Consider the following 23766-nt stretch of genomic DNA (forward strand, 5'->3'; position numbering starts at 1 on the left):
TGACAGATAAATTCTAAAAAATATTTTGGGGGGATATTAAAAAATATATTTTTATGCTTGAATACAAATTATTTGTTTTGAAATCGAGAATGAAATATGAAAAACCAATTTAGATACTTGAAGCTATCCTAAATATAAAATTATTTTAGTATCAATATATTTTATGATTGTTAAAACATAATTTATTATGTTGATAATGATACATTCTCTTTCCCCAGGATTTTGTATGTATTTCTCTTATGGTATATGGCAATATCACTTTAAGCACCATAATAGTGCAGTTGCTGTTTAAAAGAAAAAGAAGCAAAGCAATTTTAGAAGCATCTGGACACTAAATGCTATATGATTGAATGTATAGTTTAATAAGGTTCATAATGATAAATAAAATAATTTAAATATAATGATAAAATTATGTAGTCTTTAGAGAACATAAAAAGTTAATATAAGGAATTTCAGCATATTAAAAGGGGCAATTTTAGGCTATAAAATGGTTTGCTGCTGCTTTTAGAGCTTTATCAGAGAAGTGCAATATATTTATATATAATTATATATCAATTATACTGGAACATATTACAGGGAAAGCAAAATTGTAAAAAAAGAAAGACATAAGCCAAAAGTAGAATGAAAATTTGTTTTCAGGAACAAAATTATTTTATATGCAAGAAAAATTACTATATAATGTTGCACTATTGAAAATATACATAGCAATGCAGTATTTATTTTTTTCAGGGCTTCAAGTAAATGACAGAAACTTTCAAAAATTATGGTACTGCTTTTCTAAATTTGATTTTACCATTGTGATTCATATTTAAAAATGAAAATCAAATGGTTGAAAAGCATTCAAAATGGAGATATTCATTTATAACAAAACTAATTTAAACTGTTCATATTTGAAGCTATAATAATAACTCTAGCATGTGAGGTTATTATAAAGTGTATTTGAAGATTATTTTGAATATCAATTCTATAGTATTTTTTTTTTATTTTGTGTTCCTTAATGATTAAATTTAGAGATATAGGATATTACCAGTATGAATTTGGGAAGTGTGAAATTTTTAATAATGTCCAAGAAATTTATTCATTTTTTCTTTTAAATTTCGCATAAAAGGAAGGACATTTATTTCTGAGTAAGAATAAATGCCCTTCCTTTTCTCTTACTAATATAAGGAGTTTATAATACTTTAAGTGATATCAGTGAAGAAAGCTGATTATGCTTATAAAATTTAATTTATTGCCTACATTCTGGTTGTGCATTTAATTAAATTCGATTTATCATATTGCTTATAATTATTATTCATTCAGGTGGTATTAGCATATTATATTGCAAAATATCAAATCTTCTCTAGACACTGGTAAATCTCTTATATTTGTTAAAGTGTGCAAAAAAAGAAAGAAAAAAGTGATTGAATTCAAAACTGAACTGAAATTAAGGAAACTTAAGACAAATATAAAAGAATCCTGGATTAAATTGAAAGATATCAGTTTAAATTTACATTTTGTTTCACAATATTCAATATAATTTTAAATTCATTAAAATCAGTTTGATAAATAAAATCTTACTATAAAAATATTAATGTTTTACAAAATTAATTTTTTATTAGAAGCACTGAAATTTTATTTTTTTACAACTTATTTGTTCTGAAAATGAGAACAAAAAGGAGCACACTGAAATAAAAATTTGCTTGAGATAAAAAAGAAAGATATTGGACATTATTAAGAAAAGCAATGTGTTAAACATCAAAATTTGAAGAAAACAATATATTAAGTCATAGTCAATTCTTCTAGTTGTCAATTATTTTGATCTAATAACTTTTACCTTCGAATAAAGGTTTTATAAATCATACCTTTTGATACATAAAATAATATGAAAAAATTATATCTGTGGAAATTTAAAAAAATTAAAATTATTTTAATATTTACGAATGCTACATCATTAATGATAATGCGTCCACTTTCTACAGGATTTGCTGTATATTTCTTCTATGGCTTATGGAACAGTTCTGAGCGCTATAAGCATCGTAATGGTACAGCTGCTGTTTATGCTGTAGATAATGGTGATGCTCAACTAGTGGAGTGTAAAGGCATGCTGAATTCCAGCCCTCTGCATAAAGGTAAAGCTAGTGTTGAGAGCAACATGTCTGATATGTTGTCCAGTATCCACTCAGAGGCCAAATTAATTTCGGACCATCCCTCTAATGGGACAGTTTAAAAACTTGTACAAATGAACTTTTCATCATTATAATGGACTTTCAACGTAAAGGCATGATTGCAAAATCATTGTGTTGGAATCTTCAAGTGATCATTTTAATTCTTCCCAGTGAAAATTTTGTGAAAAGAACTTTTATGTTGAGTGTTATATATTCATTTAGAACTCTATTTAAGTTAAACAAATGTTTTCAAAAATTTTACATTAAAATTCAATTTTGCATTAAATGATAATTTTTACTATTAAAATAGGGAATTGTATGTAATTAATAATTTGCATTTATAAATTAATTTTCTAATTTTGTTTATAAAATGTTAATTTAATATTCATAGACTGTTACCTCAAAATTTTATCCATGTTTTGAACATAGTTTTGAAACTATCATATTATTAATATTTGTTTAATAATGGTTGATGGTTGAATAATATGGTTGATGCAATAATGAATTATTCTTTAGCTTAATGAATTAACACTAAAACAACACTAAACACTAAAACAACTGCAACTTTTTTATTATATTTTAAAAGTTAAAGCTTACATCTGTAATTACTTATTTATAACTTTTTTTAAATTCATTGTGTTAGCATATCCAGGTCATATAAAACCATACAATTATCTATAAAAATTGATTGAATCTTTCTTTGTTTTTTAAATAGTCAAAAGCTGTTTTTAGTAAATGTTAGATAGTATTTAATAAAACAGTTATTTTTACTTTTTGTATCATGTTTATAACTCTTTGTACTAAGCTTTGTGCTTTAAAAAAAACTATAGAGGATTTCAGTTATGATATAATTTATAATTGTATCAATTAAAGTTACTTATACTGTGCAGTTTTAAATTTAAAATATTTTCAAGGAAAATATTAATTTGAAAAAAAAAGTGAGTAAATTATTAGGATGCCAAATAACTTTAAATGCTGTCACTAAGACATTAACATAAAATATTTATCATTTAAATGCAGTGTTCATGTGAATTAACCATAGTGTGAAATTAGCATGGTTAGATATATTAGATATATATTACAAAATATCAAAATGAGACTTCAAAATAACAAGCCAAATGAAATCAACCAGAATACTGGTTTAAGTAAAATATTTTGAAATATTTTTATATAAAATGATCTTGAGAATTATATGAAATGTAATCTTTATAGAAGTAAAAAAAAAAATAATAAACTTTAGATTAATTTAAACTGTTTATATCATCATTGTTTATTATTCTATCAAATATTTCTTTTACTGTTTTATAGAGATTTCATTCATTTACTTCTGTGACTTGTTAGTATTAAATTATAGCTGAATTAGTTATTTGTTTGAAATTAATTGTTTACTGCAACAGTTGGGATAAAAAATATCTGAATATAAATGGTTACTAAATTTTTTAAAATTCCTATTATAGAATTATTTCATATTACTCTTAAAAGAATAAAAATGTGATATAAAGTTCAACAATACAAATTTCATGAACAGAAAAAATTATGCAGTACCATTGTGAATATTTGGTCTAATTAATCTTATTATTATTAACATCAGGTGCTCTTAATTGTTCTGTTTTAAAAATATATGTTATTGTAAGAAGTATTCTTGGAATCAAGAAATGCACTTCTAAATTGGTTCTTAAATATTTTAAATTTCAATTTGTCAGGTGATTTATCTCATGCATAGTATTATTGTATATAAATTCACAAATGAAATGAATTCAGTTTTGCAATCATACCTTTTACCTTGTGTGCACTTGAGCTTACAATAACAGGAGTAGAATGAGTTATTGTACACACTAAAGCTTGTGACTCACAATTAACATCATTTTTAAAAGAAAAACCAATACTGCATTTGTTATTCAACAAATGTGACATTTTCTGTGATTCACATAATCAGAGATTCTTGAAAGGTTGTAAAGAAGGAAAAAAAAATATTTTGTTATTGTTAAAATGGCTAGCAAAAAGGGTTGTATTAAGTATTAATTGTATTAAAAAAAACTGCTAGATACATTCTTTGAAGGCTGTATGGAAATTTTACAGCATTATCTGAAACTTGTGATAAAATTGAAGGCTACATATGTATTAATCACATGCCATTGGTGAACATTAGTTATGAAAGAACCTATTGACATGGGGGTTTTCTTTTGGTGATTAATCACTGGCAGTGATTAATGCACAAGTACCAATTAATTAATTAAAGACTGGAAATGGAAATAAGAATAAATATTTAATGCAAATTTTATAAGAGAGCTATAAATAAAATTCAGACCAGTTTCAGCATGTCTGCATTTTTCAAGTCATCGATTCAAGACAGCTGATAAAATAGTAGTGGTTGTAATGATAATTATGGCACTTTATTTTCCTGGTCACTCTTTGAGATATGTATGTCACTTGACATTTCATAGAGTATGTTAGACTTTAACATAGTTTCTCAGATTGAAAAAGTTGGTATTTACTAAATTTTAATGCTGAATGGGAAGGGGGGAAGGAATTTAACTCTGCTACAGTTTCCATTTCCAATCTTCTGTTTGTTTATATGACTAAAACAGTTTCTTCCATGCTGTTATGGTTTATATTGAAATTTGTTTTGTGTATTGTATACAGACTCACTGAAAGTAAATCTCTATTGATGCACTTTCAGTATGAAAAAAGAATTTTCTTTGTCATATTAATAAAAATATGGACTTTTCTGCGGTAAAAAAAAAAGAATTAATTTAATAAATACAAAGAAACGAAAAAAACAGGAAAATTCCATATTTTTAAAAATTGTATTGTATATACTTTCCTTGCATGTTTTATGTGAATGTATTGAATATTTTGAAGTTTCTGTGAAAATGTTCACTATTTTATTCATGAAATGTTATTGTTTTCACTACTAAGTTGTTGACGTTTTCAATTATTCATAATTTTGTATATGGATTATGCCTTTTCTGTGTGTTTTATATTCATTTTTATTAATGAATTTTTCTTAAAGATGTTGAAAAAAACTTTTATTAGCTAGTCATATTTACCTAAATTAATAGATAAATAACTCAAAGAAATGAAAATATGTTTGGAGATAAGTTTACAATTTTTTTTAAAAAAATAATACAAATTATCTTTTATGTAGTACTTTTTTTTTTTACAGCATGAATAATTTCATAAAATTTCTTTTATAAACAAAAGTGATATTCATGTTACTAAACCAACAAACAAATGCAGAATCTTTTTAATATAATATTTAAAAGAGATAAATATGTAAATTTTTATGACTTATAATGGGAAAAATAACTCAGCCTCGTTGTTTCCTTTATTTTTTTTTAATCTCTAACTTTGAATATACACACTTAAAAGTTTATGTATAAGTTTTCAATGAATTTTGAATTTATCTATAAGTAGCATTTTATTTATAAATTTCATTGAAGAACAAATCATTTTTTTTTTTTTTCTTTTTTTGACATAGCTGTTTTTTTTTGTGTGTGTGTTTCATATTACACAGAAAACTGGAACATTTCATTTGGCAAATGCTTGAAGTATACAAAGCATGAACTGTGTATATTTTTTATTTGTTACCTAAGTTCTTATTTGTAAATAAATAAATATATTTTTTCTTTTTAAATTGCTGGCTTATATGCTGTGTTTACTGCTTCCGATTCCAAAGGTATTGTATATTTTGTTATGTTTGGATCATTGTAGACATTCTGTGTTTTGGTATTTGTTAGTAAATATTGTTTGAAAATAAAATTTGTGTTCCTAATCCTATGTTTCAGTTATTTTTGTGTCAAATGTTTTCATGTTAAAAATTTTTAAAGGATATTATTAAAAGAAAATGTTTCAAGTCTAGAAGTTTGTTTATTTAAATATAAAGAAAGGCAAAAATGATTTATTATAAAATAGATGAGAAAATAAAAATGTTTGATAAAACTTGTTGCAAAATATATGTGGAAATATTTTTAATTAAAAAGCTGTGCATACTATTAAGCATATCAATATTCAATTCGACGTTGAATCTGAAGTTTTGTTACAATTTTATACTTGTAACTAAACTTTATTAAATGTAATTACTTTTATTTTTTTTTTGTTGGGGAAAAAAATTAATAATAACAAACTTTTATTTTTATTTTTTCATTTTACATTACAAACTGTTGTAAAATTTTTAAGTACAATATAACTTTTATCACAGGTATTTAGTATAATGTTTCATACATAATTCATTGTATGAAACATTATATTGAATAGTATTAATTCATTTCATACATCGTTTTTTTTTTATCCAATGAAAACAGTTTTATTTATATTCTTCACATATTGGAGTTAGCTAAAAGAATTGTTTTTTAAATTCTAGGTCATTGATTGATTGATTTTAGGTCATTTCAATCGTTTGCAAAATATTTGCTTCAATTATAGGTTGTTTGTATTTGTAAGCCAATTAATAATAATCCTAATATTATTTCAACTAGAATGCATTAATGATAGACAGGATTTTGAAATGAAAATGTGATCATTTAGAAATTTATTTTTCCTTTAATTAATTTATTTCTTGTCTTATGCAATAAAATTCAAATACATTTTTTAATATATATTTTACTACACTTAAATTTAATATACAGGCATAAGAAAATTCCTTACAATTAATAATTTCATGATGGAAAAAAAAGAATAGAGAGATTTTACTTCACAATTATACTAATATTGATATTTCTAATATAATGAAAATGACTTTGAAAAAAGCTGAAAAATTTTTGCTTTAAATTAAGTTATCATAAAGGGGTTAATAGCATATGGGGAACAGGGTCATGGCATTGAACATATAGCATACCCTCCAACAGCTACGGAATTTCCGTATTTGCTAGGGAAATTTGGTGAAAAATACAGAGTTACGTATATAAAATTAAAAAAAAAAAACTAGGGAAAACTATAAAAAACGCCGAAAATACCCTCTTTCCGAATCCTTGCTCACAGTAATGCTGGTAGTGAAAGAATTTTTAGCATGGTTATATATATATATATACTTAAAGACATTGAAGAGACATTTTACATTTTTGAAATTCATTTTAATGCATCCCGGGAAGGCAATTTTATTTACTAGCAAAGATGCCGACAGAACACGTCCACAACAAAAGCAGAAGTCAGGAAGAAATGAAACAAATGATCACTAGTGATATAACATGGGATTTCCAGCCACGTGTCAATTCAATACACGTGTTAACCTTGGACAAGGGCAACGAAGGGATCACTTTCACTCGCCACGTGGAACACGGCTTCAGTTGAATTAAAAAGTGGAATGAGATCAGGAAATAAGAGAATATTTTAGACTGACTTTGAGATGGGCTGAATTAGGCAAAATTTAGGAAATTAATTTGAATTAAATTAAGAGTTTAAAATATCATTACATATATATAAACGAAATCTTGTTTCATATATATATATGAAAAAAACTGGAGCAGCTCCTGATAACAAAAATGTATATGGGAATTTATTAATTGTTAAATTAAGCAATGATGACTTAAAAAAGGCAAAAATGTTTGCTGTTTAATGAAAAATAACTGTAAATGTCTAACAAATAGTGTCAATTTGATCAACAAAATTGTGTTGTGTGATTAAAAAAAAATATTTCACTTATGTATTGAGTCAATAAAAAAATGTCTGTTAAATAATAATTTTGAATAATGTTAGAAAATATTCGTTTTAATTATTTAAAATTCTTTAGAAATATTTATTCTTGAACAATTTGTCGATACTATATTACATATAATATATTGATAAGAAGTGTTACTGATGACTGGCTAACCAATGTTGTAGGATATTATATAGCTCTAAAGGCTCTTTAAAAAAATTATACATATAAATTTTACAGCGATATGATTTTAATCTTTAAACAAAACATCTTTTTTAAGTTAAAACTTAAATTTGAGCGTTACTTGTAAATTTTCTTAAAAGGAAACCGCAAAGTTATCCCGTCCGATTTTCGAGGTAATCTGAATGGCTGAGTTACCTCGAAAATTCAAAGCGAGCATTATAATGAACACATTATAGCCTCCATTACGACACATACTCTATATCCAATTTTGATAATATCTTTCATTGGAATAGTGGTAGAAAACTCATATCCTTATTGGATCCACCAGGGATCATACCGGAAGTTTTTCAACTTTGATGACCATAATTTCACCAAAAAAGTCATTTTGTTTATCAAATACTGATAAACATTAAATCTGTAATTTTAATAGGTTTATCCATGTTCTGCTTATTGGGTAAATAAATCTCCGAAATTAATGGCACCATAAAAACATAATGATCCATGCACTTTATTTCATGTTGTCTTTCACAATACTATAACTTCATTTTCTTATCCCTCTTGTAAGATGTACAGAAGGCCGGGTTGGTAGGGCGTTGGTCGCGCATCTCTTAGGCTGTGAGTTCAAACCTCACCGACCGAAAACTCTCCGTGTGCGTGTGTGGTGGCTGGCGCACGTATAAGTCTGTCGTGGTCACGAAGTCCCCCATGTCGAAAGTAATACCACTGGGGGGTACTGGTTCAGGGGTGATCGTTCTCTGATTTAGGTCTAAATTACGATCTGTGGATGAATGAATGAAATGCACGAATGAAGTTCGCCTCGTAAAAAGGGTTGTGACGCGTCAGAAGCTAAATCGTACTCTTGGCCCTATCTGGCGCTACTGAAAAAACTAGAGACGCTCACTCGTCATAAATCGCTGACAGATAACTGTCAGCGGGCTTGTAAAGTGCCATAAGTTACAACACAACAACTGTACAGATGAAAGGTAGAGTCTTTCTTTTCAGCAATAGATACAATTAAATATATGATGAAATAGTAAAAACGATACATAGATGAAAACGGTAGGGAAATGTTGCTAAAAATTATATAAAAAATAATTTTTAGAATTCAGGAAAAAACAAAATAAAAAAAAACACCATAACTCTCAAAAGTTATGACGAAAAGGCCGTTTAAATCATCTTCAATTTTTAATTAATCAAAATTTCAAAAAAAAAAAAAAACCCTCTTCAAACATTTATATCGATTATTTATTTATTGTGCCGTATTTTATAGATCTAGTCGACATATCCAAAAAGCAAGCTAAACGCCTAGATTTTAATATGTTTTGAATCTAAAACTTTGGATTCAAAGCATTAATAAAATGCCCCTTCACATTTTTTTTTTTTTTTTCACTATTTGACGAAGCAAGACAAAATAAATGAATAATATAGAAGAAGTTTACTTGAAATATTGAGGAGAACATACTTCTGCTGTTTTCAGTATTGATTGAAAGTTGATGAAATTACAATCTTGTAATTAACATATATTTATATATTGTTAAACTATCCTTCTTTGGTGGTCAGCTGGTTCGTCAACATTAGTTTTGCTTAATTTGCTTTAGATTTCTTATGCATTCATTACTTCACGTCCATGATTATCTCAAAAAAATATATATGAACCTCATGAACCTTTCTGAACCTTTGGGATGGTGTCGAATCCCATGACCTCATCTTAATGCAATTAAAAACTTAAGTGTCTTAGTATTCTATTTCAAACTGCAATCTATGTTTAGCAATACTGAATTTTCGTTTTCTGATGCTTTACGTCAACTGCAACAATAACAAGTAGTATATTCCTGTTTTAACTTTCTACAATGGAAGAAGTTTACGCAATTAAATATGACTGAATCACTTAAAAATGGTTTGCATTTCATTGCAACAAAGAAGAACATTGCTGCATAAATTGCACGAAAATGTTTTTAAAAATTGCCAAAATTCAAGAATCACGAGAAAATTCCAATTTTCATTCGAAATTCCAAAATTATTTTTATGCATAATATTTTCGGAAACCTCTGAAAAATCCAAACGTTCACTTACCAGAATCTTCATTTTTTTTAAATTTTTAATTTTGATTTATCAATTTTAAATTTCTTAATCATAAAGAGGAACACCATAAAAGAAGCTTATGATATTTAATTGCAATATATTTGTTTATTTCCGAATTGGGGGTATAGTTATGATATATAATTATAATTAAATGCCTTTATGATAAATGTTCCAGGCGCTCTAAAATTATTCCAAAGTCGCCAAATTTTTTAGTCTCTTTAGCCCTTTTTCAAGCAAAAGTTGGCATTAAATTTTGTGCTTGAGAAGACTATATCAAAATGAATTTATGTTATTGCCTGAACCACTGATTTTACAGAGAAATAGGGCCAATATTACTCCAAGAAAAGAAATGTATACATTTTAATTTCAAAATAACTTTAATGTGTATGACAAAATCTCTGCTCTACAAGTGTTCATATAGGGTAGTCCCGAATTCATGATACAAATTTTAAAGACAGACACAGGACATTGCAACAATCATTTATTGTATAAGAATGTATGCGAGCAGGTGAGGCGCAAACAAGGGAAATAAAAGAACAGAGAAACGGAGTTATCGGTTGGTTGCGTTGCCGGTAGAGGGCAGTAGATGTCCAGCCGCCATTCAACATGATGCATCTCGGTAGGGGAAAGTGCCATTCGCAATTCTGCTGACATCTACGATGGGAAACTTTGCGTATGCCGAAAACGCAGACATGCATTACGGCAGAGCTGCCCTACGAATATATCATGCGCAGTTTTCCTACTCGACGAATGCCGGATCACAGAATTTTTCAGCGGTTACATCGTCCACTTTGTGAAACAGGTTCGTTCCATGTCTCCAGACATGAAGCTGGTCGACGAAGAGCTGTACTCAGTCCAAGCCTGGAAGAAAACATTTTGAACGTTGTGGTTGATAGACCCGAGTCAATTATAAGAGCTGTTGCTCATCGCGTAAGTGTGAGTCATCAGACCGTTTGTAGAGTGTTAAAAGAAAATCGCTCACACCCCTTCCATTTTCAGCGAATACAAGCTTTGAATTCGGCAGACTATCCTCTCTGCCTGAACTTCTGCCAATCGAGTGGTACAGCAATGTGCGCTGCAGCCGGACTTCATAGCTCATATGCTATTTACAGATGAGGTGACGTTTACACGCGGGAGTGTCTTTAATGCGCACGATTCCCATGTGTGGGCAACCGAGAATCCACATGCAACGCGACCACATACGTATCAACAACGATTCTGTGTGAATGTGGTATTGTCAACAACTTTTAGACTGGCCCATACTTAATACCGATGCGACTTAAAGGTAATTGTTATCTTATTTTTCTGGAACAGGTGTTACCAGAACTGCTGCAAGATGTACCGATCCCCATTCGTAACCGCATGTGGTTTCAGCATGATGGAGCCCCAGCCCACTTCAGCACTGATGGGCGCACTTATCCGAATGCTACGTTTGGGGCGCGATGGATTGGACTTGGTGGTCCAGTCCATTGGCCACCCCGATCTCCCGATTTATCGAGCCTCGATTACTTTTTAGGGGGACATCTGAAGATTCATGTTTATGCAACTTCGTTTGACTCAGATGAGGATCTCGTTGCTCGAATATCCGAAGCTGCTGCACGTAAGCGTGAAATACCTGGCATCTTGAACATGCCTGCCAATCGCTCCACCGAAGCTGTCAAGTATGTATCACTATTGGTGGACACAATTTTGAACAGTTGTTGTAATAAACATTACGCTTGTCAACGACGTTTTCAATATACACTTTGTCTTTGTTTCGTCTCTTATTTTTTTGTGTTTGCGCCTCATCGCGTCACTTGCGCCCATACATTCCTATACAATAAATGAATGTTACAATGTCATGTACTTAACCTTAAAGTTTGTACCATGAATTCGGGACCACCTTGTATATTTATATAAAACTGCAATGGAATTGAAAAAAAAAAATTGAAATGCCTGGAACACTTTGAGGTTTGATAAATATTCGTTTTTCTTTTTTGGAGATAATAATCTTTTAATCAATGCCTATAAGCGTTAATTTATTCAATAATCAGTGTGAGTGGTCTTTCCCAAATTTTCTCGTATGATTTTTAATAAAGATATTATTTCCCTTCTCCCGCATAAAACTGTAGACCTATGTTTAGACCACGATTGCCCTGCATGGCATTGATAAAAATATTACGAAATATTGATCTTTGGCACGAATTTAGTACTTTTTCTAAAACTATCTTTTGATTCTCGACAATTTTTTTTGGGGTCATTAATCCCTGGCATTTATTTAGCAATTGGTACTGAAAAATTTAATTTATTTTTTAGACGTGTTTTATCAAAATGATAGAAACGAAAATTTGACACAAAACCACAATTGTAGTCATAAAATCATATACCAAATTTCATGAGTCTTGAATTATTCTGTTTACACGTTTTGGAAATGAAGACCGATATAAAGTCTACTCCTTGACGGATTTAGTTCCAAACTTGATAGGTTTGTGCACTTTAAATGTTAAATCCATGTACAGAATTTTAACGAGATAGCTTTCTCCATTTTGTACTTATCGTGTTAACTTATTTTTGGACAGCCAGTCAGCCAGATTTCCTTCGAGTGGATTTTGCTGAAAACTTGATAATATTTGTGTAAAGATCCTATACCAAATTTCATCAATCTAGATCAAAGCGTTTTTCAGGTTATTTTTCTCACGGATAGACAGTCATAATACCAAAAACGTGAATTTTTTGACGATGACAATACTTTTCTTTCACTTCGTGTACGGAAAAGTACAAACCCTGCTTTATGTATTTAAACTTTTTGCGCGCATTTAAAACAAAACATACACACTTTTACGGTATAATCCGATGAATATATAATTTTAAATATCATAAAATTCTTGAAATTGCATTTTACTTATTTAGTTTTAAAAAGCCACAAAGATGCTGAATCATTATTATTAAAAATAAAGGAATAATTAATAAACGTATATTTCATATTCAAATACCGTTATATTATTAAAAAGAATTTTAAAATAATGAATAATTTTTTTGTGCTTATCAAATGATCAAATTTTCTTTTTTAATACCTGACTATTGATATTCTCTAACGTTTTGTGCAAAAACTGGAAAAAAACCCCTGATTTTTCCCATTCTGAAATGGTCTAGGAAAACCTCTTTTTACTTTAATTCCTAAATAATTAAAATTTTAAAACAATCTGAGGTATTCACTCTCCAAAATATTCCTTGGCCAAATTTAGCTACTCAAGATCAAACGGTCTATCCTATTCAGAGCCAGTGCATAGATACTAACACATAGACAAACATACACATGTATATTTTAGATTATTATTATTATTAGAGGTAGAAATAAGTCTGTTTTAATAAACACTAATAAAAGCAGATTTGTATTTTATTACATTATCCTTTTAAGTATTTTTTCCGAAAATTATAATATATACTTATAATGAGAATTTATCACTAGTCTAATTAAACCTTCAAAATTTTCAAAATAATTATAATCATCTTTTTAGTTTTCTTAAAATTGTATTTAAAAGTAACATAATGTTTGAATCAAATGTTGTCTGAAAATCTTCCGTGAAATATGTCAATCGTTACAAGCCACATTTTTCAAATTCTGTAAGTGACTAATATAAAACAGATGTTTGTAACAAAATCATCAGTTGCCAATATTGAAAGTAGTTACTAACTAATAAATAAACCATGCAGTAAGTTTTGCGTAAATGTAAAACAAAATAAAAAAAACAAACTTAAATCCAATCCCGATTCTGTACCAGAACTGAATTCGGTTACGAAGAAAATCCCTCCTGGCTTCCATCTAAAAGTTATAGGTACATTTTTTTTTTTTCCTTTCGTGGCGTCTCCATCAATTTTAATGCCAAAGTCGCCAAACAGAAATATTGCTATATTATAGAGAGAAGCCATAAAGGGACTCCTATTCGAGAAGCGGAATTTGAAATTGAAATTTTCGAATATCTTTTCCTTAGAAATAAATTGCACATTTTGGAGGGGAAGCATGAAATATGAAGCAGGTGGTTTCTAAAAACATAACTGCATCCTCCCCTCTTCCTTTCCCTTGATTTAGTAGCTGATGCACTAAATATGGTAGTTGGGGGGGGGTAGCTATGAGATATTTTTCCGATATTAAACCCTGCGAAGTTTTTCCGCCGTTTTAAAAAAGTGATTGAAAATTCTATGCGCCAATAATATGGATACCTAAAGAAGCAAACTCTTGGAAAGAAACGGGCGATAAAATCCTATATCTTTTAGAAGTTCTTTTACAAAATGATGGTTCTGATAAGATGGTGAAATATATATTCCAGAATTTTAATACGAAGTCAGAAAAAGAGAACCGCAATATATCTGTTTTTATTCTGGCTTTGTCTCCATTGTGTTTAGAATTTAAAGACGTAAAAGATTGTAGAGTACGACTCAGAAACTAAGTAACAAAGTGAAGATATTTAAAAAGCAGAAGTACTTTTATTGCGGGATATTTTTTTGCAGAATTCTCGATTGGGTCATTTCATCGTCTGGTGAACCACAGAGATATGACTGTTCCGTATTTGAATCAGAAACACAAAAATCCTCAGTTGTGGTTCTGTATCCGACATTTATCTAAGAAATTTAAGGCATACAATAACTTTAGAAGAGTTTGTGACTTATAGATCTTTGGAACTTTTCTGAAATTTATATCTTTAGTGATACCATCTCACAAATTTATGTATTTATGCCATGCATATAATTCAAAATTCTGTTTTCTGTTTTGTTTTTTTTCTTTCTTCTGTTTATCTATTTGAATAGGTTTCTTTGAGGTTTACTGAATGCTTAATGCTCCTCAATGTCCCGCTTAGAACATATTTCACTGGAAAACACAATCTATAAATCTGCCAAAAGAGCAAAAATAATAATAATAAGCAGAATACCCTCTTCTCTACTGCATATTTTATCTTCTTTGTTATGCAAGCAGTCATATATGCAATTAACGGTAAAATGTATTCAAAAATAAAATTGGCTCATTGATATAATCCGGTTTCAATCTTCGTTCTCACATTCATCAATATTTAACTGATGATTTTTTAAAATATGCTATTGGATCTGATCTCACTTAGTGTTATATTTCCAATTTATGACATGCCCATGATTTAAAGACATTATAAAGGGGAAATATGGTATCGTCTGTTAGTTGAGAAATGGTGAATACATTAATCTATCGATGTTTCCATTAATAGAAATCAGTTCACTGACGGATTAGATTACTCATTCAAAAGTTTTTTTTTTTTTTTTTTTTTTTTTTAACAACCATCATTACTATACATTTCAACTTCATATTTTTAAATTTGACTCAATCAAATTCCACACTCCAAAGATTCTTTATTACGTTGGCTATTTTTTTTAGTGTGCTTAGATTCTGATCTCACTTTGTGTTATATTTCCAATCTATAATTATGAATTATGCCCATGATTCAAGGACTCCTTATAGAGGGAAAGTGTGGCATCTTCCCTTGGTCGAGAAATTGTAAATACATTAATCGGTAGGTATTTTCATTAATAAAAATAATTCACTGACGTAATTAAATTCCTCACTGATTCAATGATTTTATATTATATAATCGATCTTTTTAACCCGGTTTAGGATTTTATCTTAATTAAAAATTTCAAGTCTGTGATCTGGTCCATATAACCAGCTGCGCTGGGAAGCGACATTGTAAGAAAGGCAGTTTTATGGACATCTCTGCTGGATTCTGTTCGCCTACTAAATCAATGATTCCAGTCTTGGTGATGAATTTAATGAATATGGCGCCAAACTGGAAGATTCTAGAACCTCCTGGAATTTTGATTCCAATAGGAAATAAATAATGCCGATCCTCCAAGAAACTTCTGCACCCTGCTCCGGAAGCAATAAAAAGCCGGCAGACTAAGCTAGAGTCAGTTTGATCAGTTGAGCGAAAAGCAAGCGTTGAGTAGAGCTCAAGCGATGAGTGAAGCGAGGATTGAACCGTGCGCCGAGTTTATAGAGACGTGAATAGTTGTGTGAATTCCGGTTCTGTCTGACCGCTTTATGTTTTGTTGTGGTTGCTTTCCACCGTAGCTATTAGTGTGCTGCTATTCATTGTAAGTGCAGTTCTTAAGTAGGTACTTTTTTTTTATGTCATCTGTGTGCTTGTGCCTTCTTGTTGAGTAATTGAATAAACACATGTTCACGAGACGCGAGCGTCATATGACTAATATAATTGCTCATGGAATTTAATTGCATTATTTCTATCAAAAAATAAAAAAATTATAAATAATTTTTTTAAAAATCTAATTATTCGAATGAAATTCAATAAAAAAACCCCATTTTCATATGGGATGTTCATATTTTATTCATTCTTAGGTCATGCACGTATCGCCAATTTGATTTTAACATTCCCTTTGCAAGCATAGGAAGAAAAAAAGGCGCCTCAACTATCAAGATCAATATATATATATATATATATATATATATATATATATATTTTAGATAACATGAGCATTTACTTTTATCATGTGACTGTGACGTCTTATAACTTCCTTTAAGTATATAAATATAGCCTTATCAGTATAAATCAGTAAGAAAGGTGTCTCCGAAATATTCCTCCCTTCTCGCATGATGATTTTTTTTCTCCACCTATCCCGACACAAAAATTGTGGACAAGGAGCAACCTAGTGAATGTCGCAAGTGCTCAGATTTATATTTTCAAAGTCCTGTATATTTGCATTTTGTGATACGTAGCGTAAAGAAACTAAGTGTGCAGTTTGTATGCTTTTTTAGAAAAAATTGATGTCAAATTTGATACAAAACAATTGAATACGAATATCAAATGCCAAATTTCATTTACCTAAGTCAATGAGATTTGGAATTATTATTTTTATTTGCAAGCAAATGTACAGACTGACAAACGATCAACTTTTGCCAATTTGGTCAAAAAATTTGAAATGCATATACAATTTAGATGCCAAAACTGTGAAACCAATTTAATCCATCTAGCTCCTTGCATCTTATAATTATCGCGTTTATTTACACTCGGACTTATTTTGAATTAGTTTTGTTCAAAATTCAACTGAAATGTTATTTTGATGTAAAGACCACATACCAAATTTCATTCGTCTAGCTCAAAATGATTTTGAGTTATCGTGTTTACAGACATATTATTAAAAATGTCATTTTTGGATTCAGAGAGGTCCATAATGTAAAGATTTGTCAAACCCTAGAAGTTTCTTTCTTTTTTTCTTTCTTTGATATTTACTATACTTTCTAATCGTATATTTCGCATACGAGAAAGTAAAAATAATTACATTAAAATAAACATTTAAAAATTATCTATTATCAAAAAAGGAAATTAAATATTTCCTTTTATTCAAATTATTTTCCAGAAATTTACTATTGGCCTTTTAATTTCTTATTCGATGTAACGGAAGAAATTAATTTCAGGCATTATGCTCATGAAAGAATGTATCATTAAAATTGCTTTAAAATATAATTATAAAGTCACCTTTCTCTTGGGGAAACATCCTCTCGGCTTAAAAGTAATATTTTAATTCAAAATTTTATTTTTTAATTTACATAAAGGAAATTGTTTTGATAGTTAAAAAACATTATAGCGCAATCTAATTAATTAGCTTTAAAGCTACGTAATAAAATAATTAACTATTCTGGGAATACAAAAATACTTTTAAAACAGAATTATGCTTTTGTTTAATTTTTACAGAAAACAAGTAATAATGCAAAATTCATTTTTATTCCAAATTGAATTAAAACTCCTTCTTTGCGGGAAAGCAGAGCGAAGACTATTAAAAATAAGTTAATTCTTATCGAAACCCTTAAATTTTTGACATACATTTAGGAATATTTTATTAATTAAAACAGAAACAATTTTTTTGTTTAATGTTATATTAAAATGGAAAGAAAATATATGAATTTGGAAAAGCTGGTTCTTGGACGTAATTTGAATATGTTATTCAGCGTGAAGCTAAAATGCTTTTAAATAGATGTTTTCATTAAAATAGAATTTTTTAAAAGGATTTTCTTTTCTTTAATCACATCTTCACACGAAGAACAATAAAAATTTCACAGAATAAGATTAAGAACATAAATGTAAGATTCTCAAAATTTCTGTAAAAAAAATGTTTTTATCTAGGCATATTAAAAATTATTTCATTGAAATCATCTAATTTTTCTGCAAAAGAAAATCAGATTTGAACAGAGAAAATACTAAAAATTAATTTCAGGCTGAGATATTCCCAGGAAGCACTTCATTAACCTAATACTAACTGTGCAATTTTCATTTTTATTTTCTAGTATACACAGTATAGAAAAAGCATAGAGATCGCCTGAAAATTCGAACTCGAGACTTTGATGAATCTCTTCGTTTTAAAACTCCCTGGGTTCGAAAAATAAATTTTTAGAAAATATCCGTCTGTGTCTGTCTGTGACTAAGATAACTCAAAAACGCTTTGATCTAGACGGATGAAACTTGGTATATGGTGCCAAATTTGTGGATTTCTATCAAATATTGTGATTCCGCCCAAATTTTCCGGCCAGAGGAAGAATAGTGGAAGTTATTCGTATATAATTTTACACAATAAATGCTAAACGAAGATAGCTAAATTGATGAAATTCGATACGCAGAATTAACATCTATAGACTAGACACCTATCAAAGTTTGAGCCAAATCCAACAAGGGATTAACCGTTTGTCGGTCTGTACTTTCAGAAACAAATAAACGCGATAACTCAAACGCGCATTGACTTAAATATATCAAATTTGGAATGTGATTTTGAGACTATAAATGTAGTTTTGTGTCAACTTTTTGTTACAATAGGTTGAGAAAAACATGCATAAAACAAAAAATAGATTTTTGGATAATATTAATTCATGCCAGTAATAAATCGCCAAATAAAGGCTAACAACTGAAAAAAGTTGATATTTCGTAATTATTGTACGCCAATACCATCTAAGAGGTTCTCTGGCAAGATAAATTTATTAGAAAGTATGCAAGAAAGTTTTGACGAAACAACTCCCATTTGTTTACAAAGCTACTGAAATAAAGAATTAACCCGAAATCAATTATAAATATATTAATTAAAAATGTGTGGAAATAGAGAATTAGCTCGCTTCATTGGAGCCTCATAATGTGCATTGTCAGAGCCGCAAAATGCCTACATCCTTTTCTACTAAGGGCGGATTTAGGCTAAGAATTGTTAAACATTTTGCGTTGTAGGGAAAGATTGCCCTATAACCTAAAATTTCTAGCAAAATTGGTACTTTGTCCCCAAGATATTGTATACGACAGTTAGAATATATATAAAAAAATATCGTATAGTATCATGAGCTAACAGGGTAGCATTGTAGCTTTCATTGGAACTACTAATTGAGCACAGCCAGTGAGCAAAGAAAACTCTGAATCATTATCTTTTCTTGACAATAAAATTATCAAATATAAATTCATGAATCGCACACCACATGAAACTGTTCATATATTTCTATCTATTACATAAAATGTTTTATGTAAACATTGCATTTTATTAGCTTTGTAACTGGTAGGTAGAGAGTCACCTGACTGAAGAAACTTGAGGTTTGTTTTGCCAGTATGTTCGAAATATTTAATGGAAATTTTCATTACGTCTTAGTAAGTACTTATATTGCACTTTATATTGCATATCACTTGACTGTGATATATATGTAGGTAAATAAAGAAAAGAAAAACTTTAATTAACATCAAATTAACAGCAAACGAGTTTAAAATAATATTAGTAGTTAATTCTACTTTTAGACACACCATTTGTGGCAACACTAATGAATAATAGTTTTCTAGTTTCTTACCGTTTTGTAGCAATGGAAATATTGTGTCTCTCCGTTAGCAATTGTTTGAATATCCAAACAATACATGTGTTAACCTTGCACTGATTTTTTTAAAAAAATAGTAATGGAACGTTCAGTGATATCAAATAAAGAGAAAAATTGAAACAAAGGTTTAACGGTTTTAAAAAAAGTTTTCATTTAATTTGTTACTTTTTTTTGTTTTTAATTTCATGTTTTAATTTTTCATTCCTGCCAAAAAAAGTTAAAACCATGAAGTGATTTCTTCTAAATTTTAACTAAGATGCTAAAATCTTTCTTTTTTTCTTTAAATTTGAATTGAGATTTTCTGTTCATGACATTTTTAAAACAACTTTTTCCATTTACTTTTGTTATCTGAAGGAAGGGGAATCAATCCCTAAGGAAGCCCCATTAACCTGAGGACATGCATGATACCATGACAATATCGAGGTTGGTGAGCGAAAGCGAGTAGGAGGCGAAGCCTCCTAGTCATTTGGAAAATGATTTCATATCCAAAAAATCATTAAACTAATACAACAATGTACAAATTTTGTTTCTTCGTTTGTTAAAAGTATTTGTTGTAAAGAAACAATTCACAATATTCTTCCATCTTAAATTTCATTTATTTTTATTTTGGTTCATTTTCAAAATGTTCTTTAAAAATTTTCCCCCTCTTTGTTTCTTTAAACTTTATGGTAAAATCGAATTTTGTCATTATTGGAACAAAGGCCCAAAAACATTGAAGAAAATCTAAACTTATTCCACTATTACATAGAATTAATAAAAGAATCAAAATAATTCAATCTTTCGATAATACAATTAGGGATAGTCTTCCAATTATTTGCAGAAATTACTTTAGTTAAAATATTAAGTTGCAAAAATTTTGTCCATTAACTCATTTCTTTAATGAAACTCAATGTATAATCAAATAATGCTTTTTATTAAATAGATTGACACGTGATATTCTAAGTTAGTAAGCCTAAGAATTAGCATTTAATAATCTAATGGAGTGAAATGTACAAGAATGCCGTTCTTTTAATAATAGCTAGTATGTTGCTAAACTAAATGAACATAAAAATGTCTTGCTCCATATAGATAAAAGCTATTAATAACCTTTGTAAAATAGATTATGCTATGAAAATAAACTTTATTTATATTTATTCCCTAACATTTTCAACTTTTATCTCCATTATTAAAGAAAGTATCAAAAATGGCTTTATGTCTTAGAAAAAATTATCTTCCCCCATTTGTTATATCAATATTTTTATTTAAAAACAAAACATTATGTGCTTTTCCTTTTTGATTTGGAATCAGTATTAACAACATTAAACTTCTTTGAACCAAACATTTTTAAACGAAGAAATTCGGAACTTACATCTTTTATATTCTAGAGCTCAGAAAGTACTTTTCCTTTAGCTCTTTTCTTTGTTCCTAATCACACATGGTGCCATGAAAAACAGATGCCACATTCTGTTTTGGTAGAACCAATATCATAAATATTTATGTTAGTTCTATGTTCTTCCATTTCGGAAAGTTTAGAACATAAAAAAGTAATACTAACGGCTAAAAACGAGAAAACTATTTCCTTACAAAATTCTAAATGGCGTATCGCTCATTATTTACTCCCTGCAGCCGTCTGAGTTTAAAAATGAACATAATTATGAGAGTAGCTATAAATCGCAGACGATATCTCGTAGCAGATTTCTGTTTTTTTTATTTTATTTTTATTTTGTTTGATTGGCTGAAAGCGAATTTTTTTCTTATTAGGTTCCAACCAATCGGAAGGAAGGAAGTAATCCGATCAGTGGCCGAGTTCTTGAAAGCAGATTAGGCATTTCATCCAATTGGTCCATCAGAGAGATGAGACTTATTTGTTGTTTGTTCTTGCGTTGCCACTAGCGCGATTTTATCTAAAAGTTATATCTGGAAGTTATCAATCAACTATATTACTTTTGCGTTTGGCAAGAAAAGTTAAGAAAAGAGCAAAATATAAAACTTTGTCTAGTCGAAACACATTTTTTAAATTTGCTACATTTTTATTTGAACCAAAACCATATTGGTTATAGAATACTAAAATATGTATCATTTTTTGCAGACGCATTTGAACATAATTTAAAGGCTTTTTAAAAACAGATTTGATATATATTGGAAAGAGCCTCATTGTTGTTTTAATTCAGTTTAAATGTATAGACATCACATTTTAGATTTAGAATTAATTTTTTATCTTTTATTTAAAAAAAGAGGTAAACAATATATATATATATATATATATATATATATATAAAGTTTTAGATTTCTTTTGTGTAAAATCGACAAATGCAGCCAACAAGCACGAATTGTTCATCACTTGATTATTTATACTTTGCTATTTGAATGTCTCATGTTTTTGTCATTTCCTTTAATTTATGCAAGTTTATCGAGATATGTGAATTTCATCCAGACAAAATTTATCTTCTAGTAAGTATATTATCTCAAAGAGAACGATCATTTCACTGATTACCGATACAAGTATACAAATAATTAGATAGAACGTGTTCTAGCTTCAGCCTCTTATTTTGTCTCTAAAATTAACAATTGTAGATGCATTCATCAGTAAATGTATTTACTAACAGAATCAATGTATTGATGTGATCAATTTTATATCTTTATTATCCTCCTTACGTTCCCATTGTAACTTTGGTGGATGTTACCAATTTTAATATCTCATTTTGCAGCATATACAATCAAATATCGCTAAGCAACCATCTAGCATAGCGAATAAAACAAAATGTAAAAAAGTGTCTCACTTAATGAGGGGTGCTCCACAAGATGTGTGGTAAGAAGGTAACGTGATACCACATGCTGGATTAGCTGGTTTCAGTCTATTGAGTGCTTATTAAAAATGAACATTTATATATACATGGAATACGTTTTGGGCAGATAGCGTAGTCGAATGCTATTCTTGGGAGTTTGAACAAGTGCATGTGGACCTTACTCGATCAGACTGTATCTGTGACCGAGCTTATGGGATTAGAAATGGATAACAAGGACAGCGATAAGCTGGTAGAAGAATATAGTAGAACCAGAAGGAGATTTGGTCAGAATAATAATAATGGATACAACAGAGCAACAATCTTCCAGTGAAGTAAAGGAGATTCTGAAAGCATGGAAAATTAATGCTTTGTATGTTGAGAAACATCACCTTGATATTCTAGTAGCTATGCGTGCTACCAGCCTATTCAATGAAAATACTGTGCCTTATTTTCACTAAATTTTGAAGTACAGTCGAAGATAAATGTCTTTGGACAATTTGCTTGTAAAAGGAAGCACGCATTATAAATAATAAATTACATTATTATACGTTTTGCTATCTTTTTTGGAATGGAATGGATTGTCCAATTTTAGATAAAGTTTTGTGGAAAAATTATTTCATTTAACGAATATTTCGCATTACTAGTAAGATTTGGGGACGAATTAAGTTAGTTAAGCGAGATTCCACTATAATATTAATGAAGAAATTATAATGATACCACTTCAAGTTTTACAATATGAATAGTATTATTTCGAATTCGTGATGTTGCTTCCCAGCGTTGTTACTTCCATCGTAAAAATGCTATAATGTATGCTGGACGAATGCCAAATCAATGACTTCCCGGCTTGACCACAAAATTGGTGACCATCTGGTGACAAATGTGTCAACTTCGGCGAAAAAGGGAAGATTTTGGAATCCTCAGGAATTTTAGAGTAGCTCCATTGGATCGAGATTTTTGATGAACTTTATCGAAACCTTTCTGCTCTCCCTCGGAAGCTAAAAACAGTCGGAAGACAGAGTTAGAATTGAACCAGTTAAGTCAGTTGGATCAGTAGAGCGAAATGCAGGCTTTGAGTGGAGATCAAGAGGCTAGCTATGAAGTGAA

The 23766-nt window shown here is 29.2% G+C and overlaps 1 protein-coding gene across 2 annotated transcripts in view; it reads left to right on the forward strand.

Annotated features, from left to right (window-relative positions):
• LOC129988014 (high affinity cationic amino acid transporter 1-like) overlaps positions 1–5922 on the forward strand; it is a 54838-nt gene extending 48916 nt beyond the window's left edge. For both annotated transcript variants that reach the window (XM_056096086.1, XM_056096087.1), the window contains exon 15: positions 1962–5922. In XM_056096086.1, the coding sequence (XP_055952061.1) occupies positions 1962–2209 (248 nt within the window). In that variant the 3' untranslated portion in view covers positions 2210–5922. The remainder of the gene's footprint in view (positions 1–1961) is intronic.
• The last annotated feature ends 17844 nt before the right edge of the window (positions 5923–23766 follow it).

The sequence above is a fragment of the Argiope bruennichi genome, chromosome 10 (assembly GCF_947563725.1).
Source record: "Argiope bruennichi chromosome 10, qqArgBrue1.1, whole genome shotgun sequence".
Lineage (NCBI taxonomy): Eukaryota > Metazoa > Arthropoda > Arachnida > Araneae > Araneidae > Argiope > Argiope bruennichi.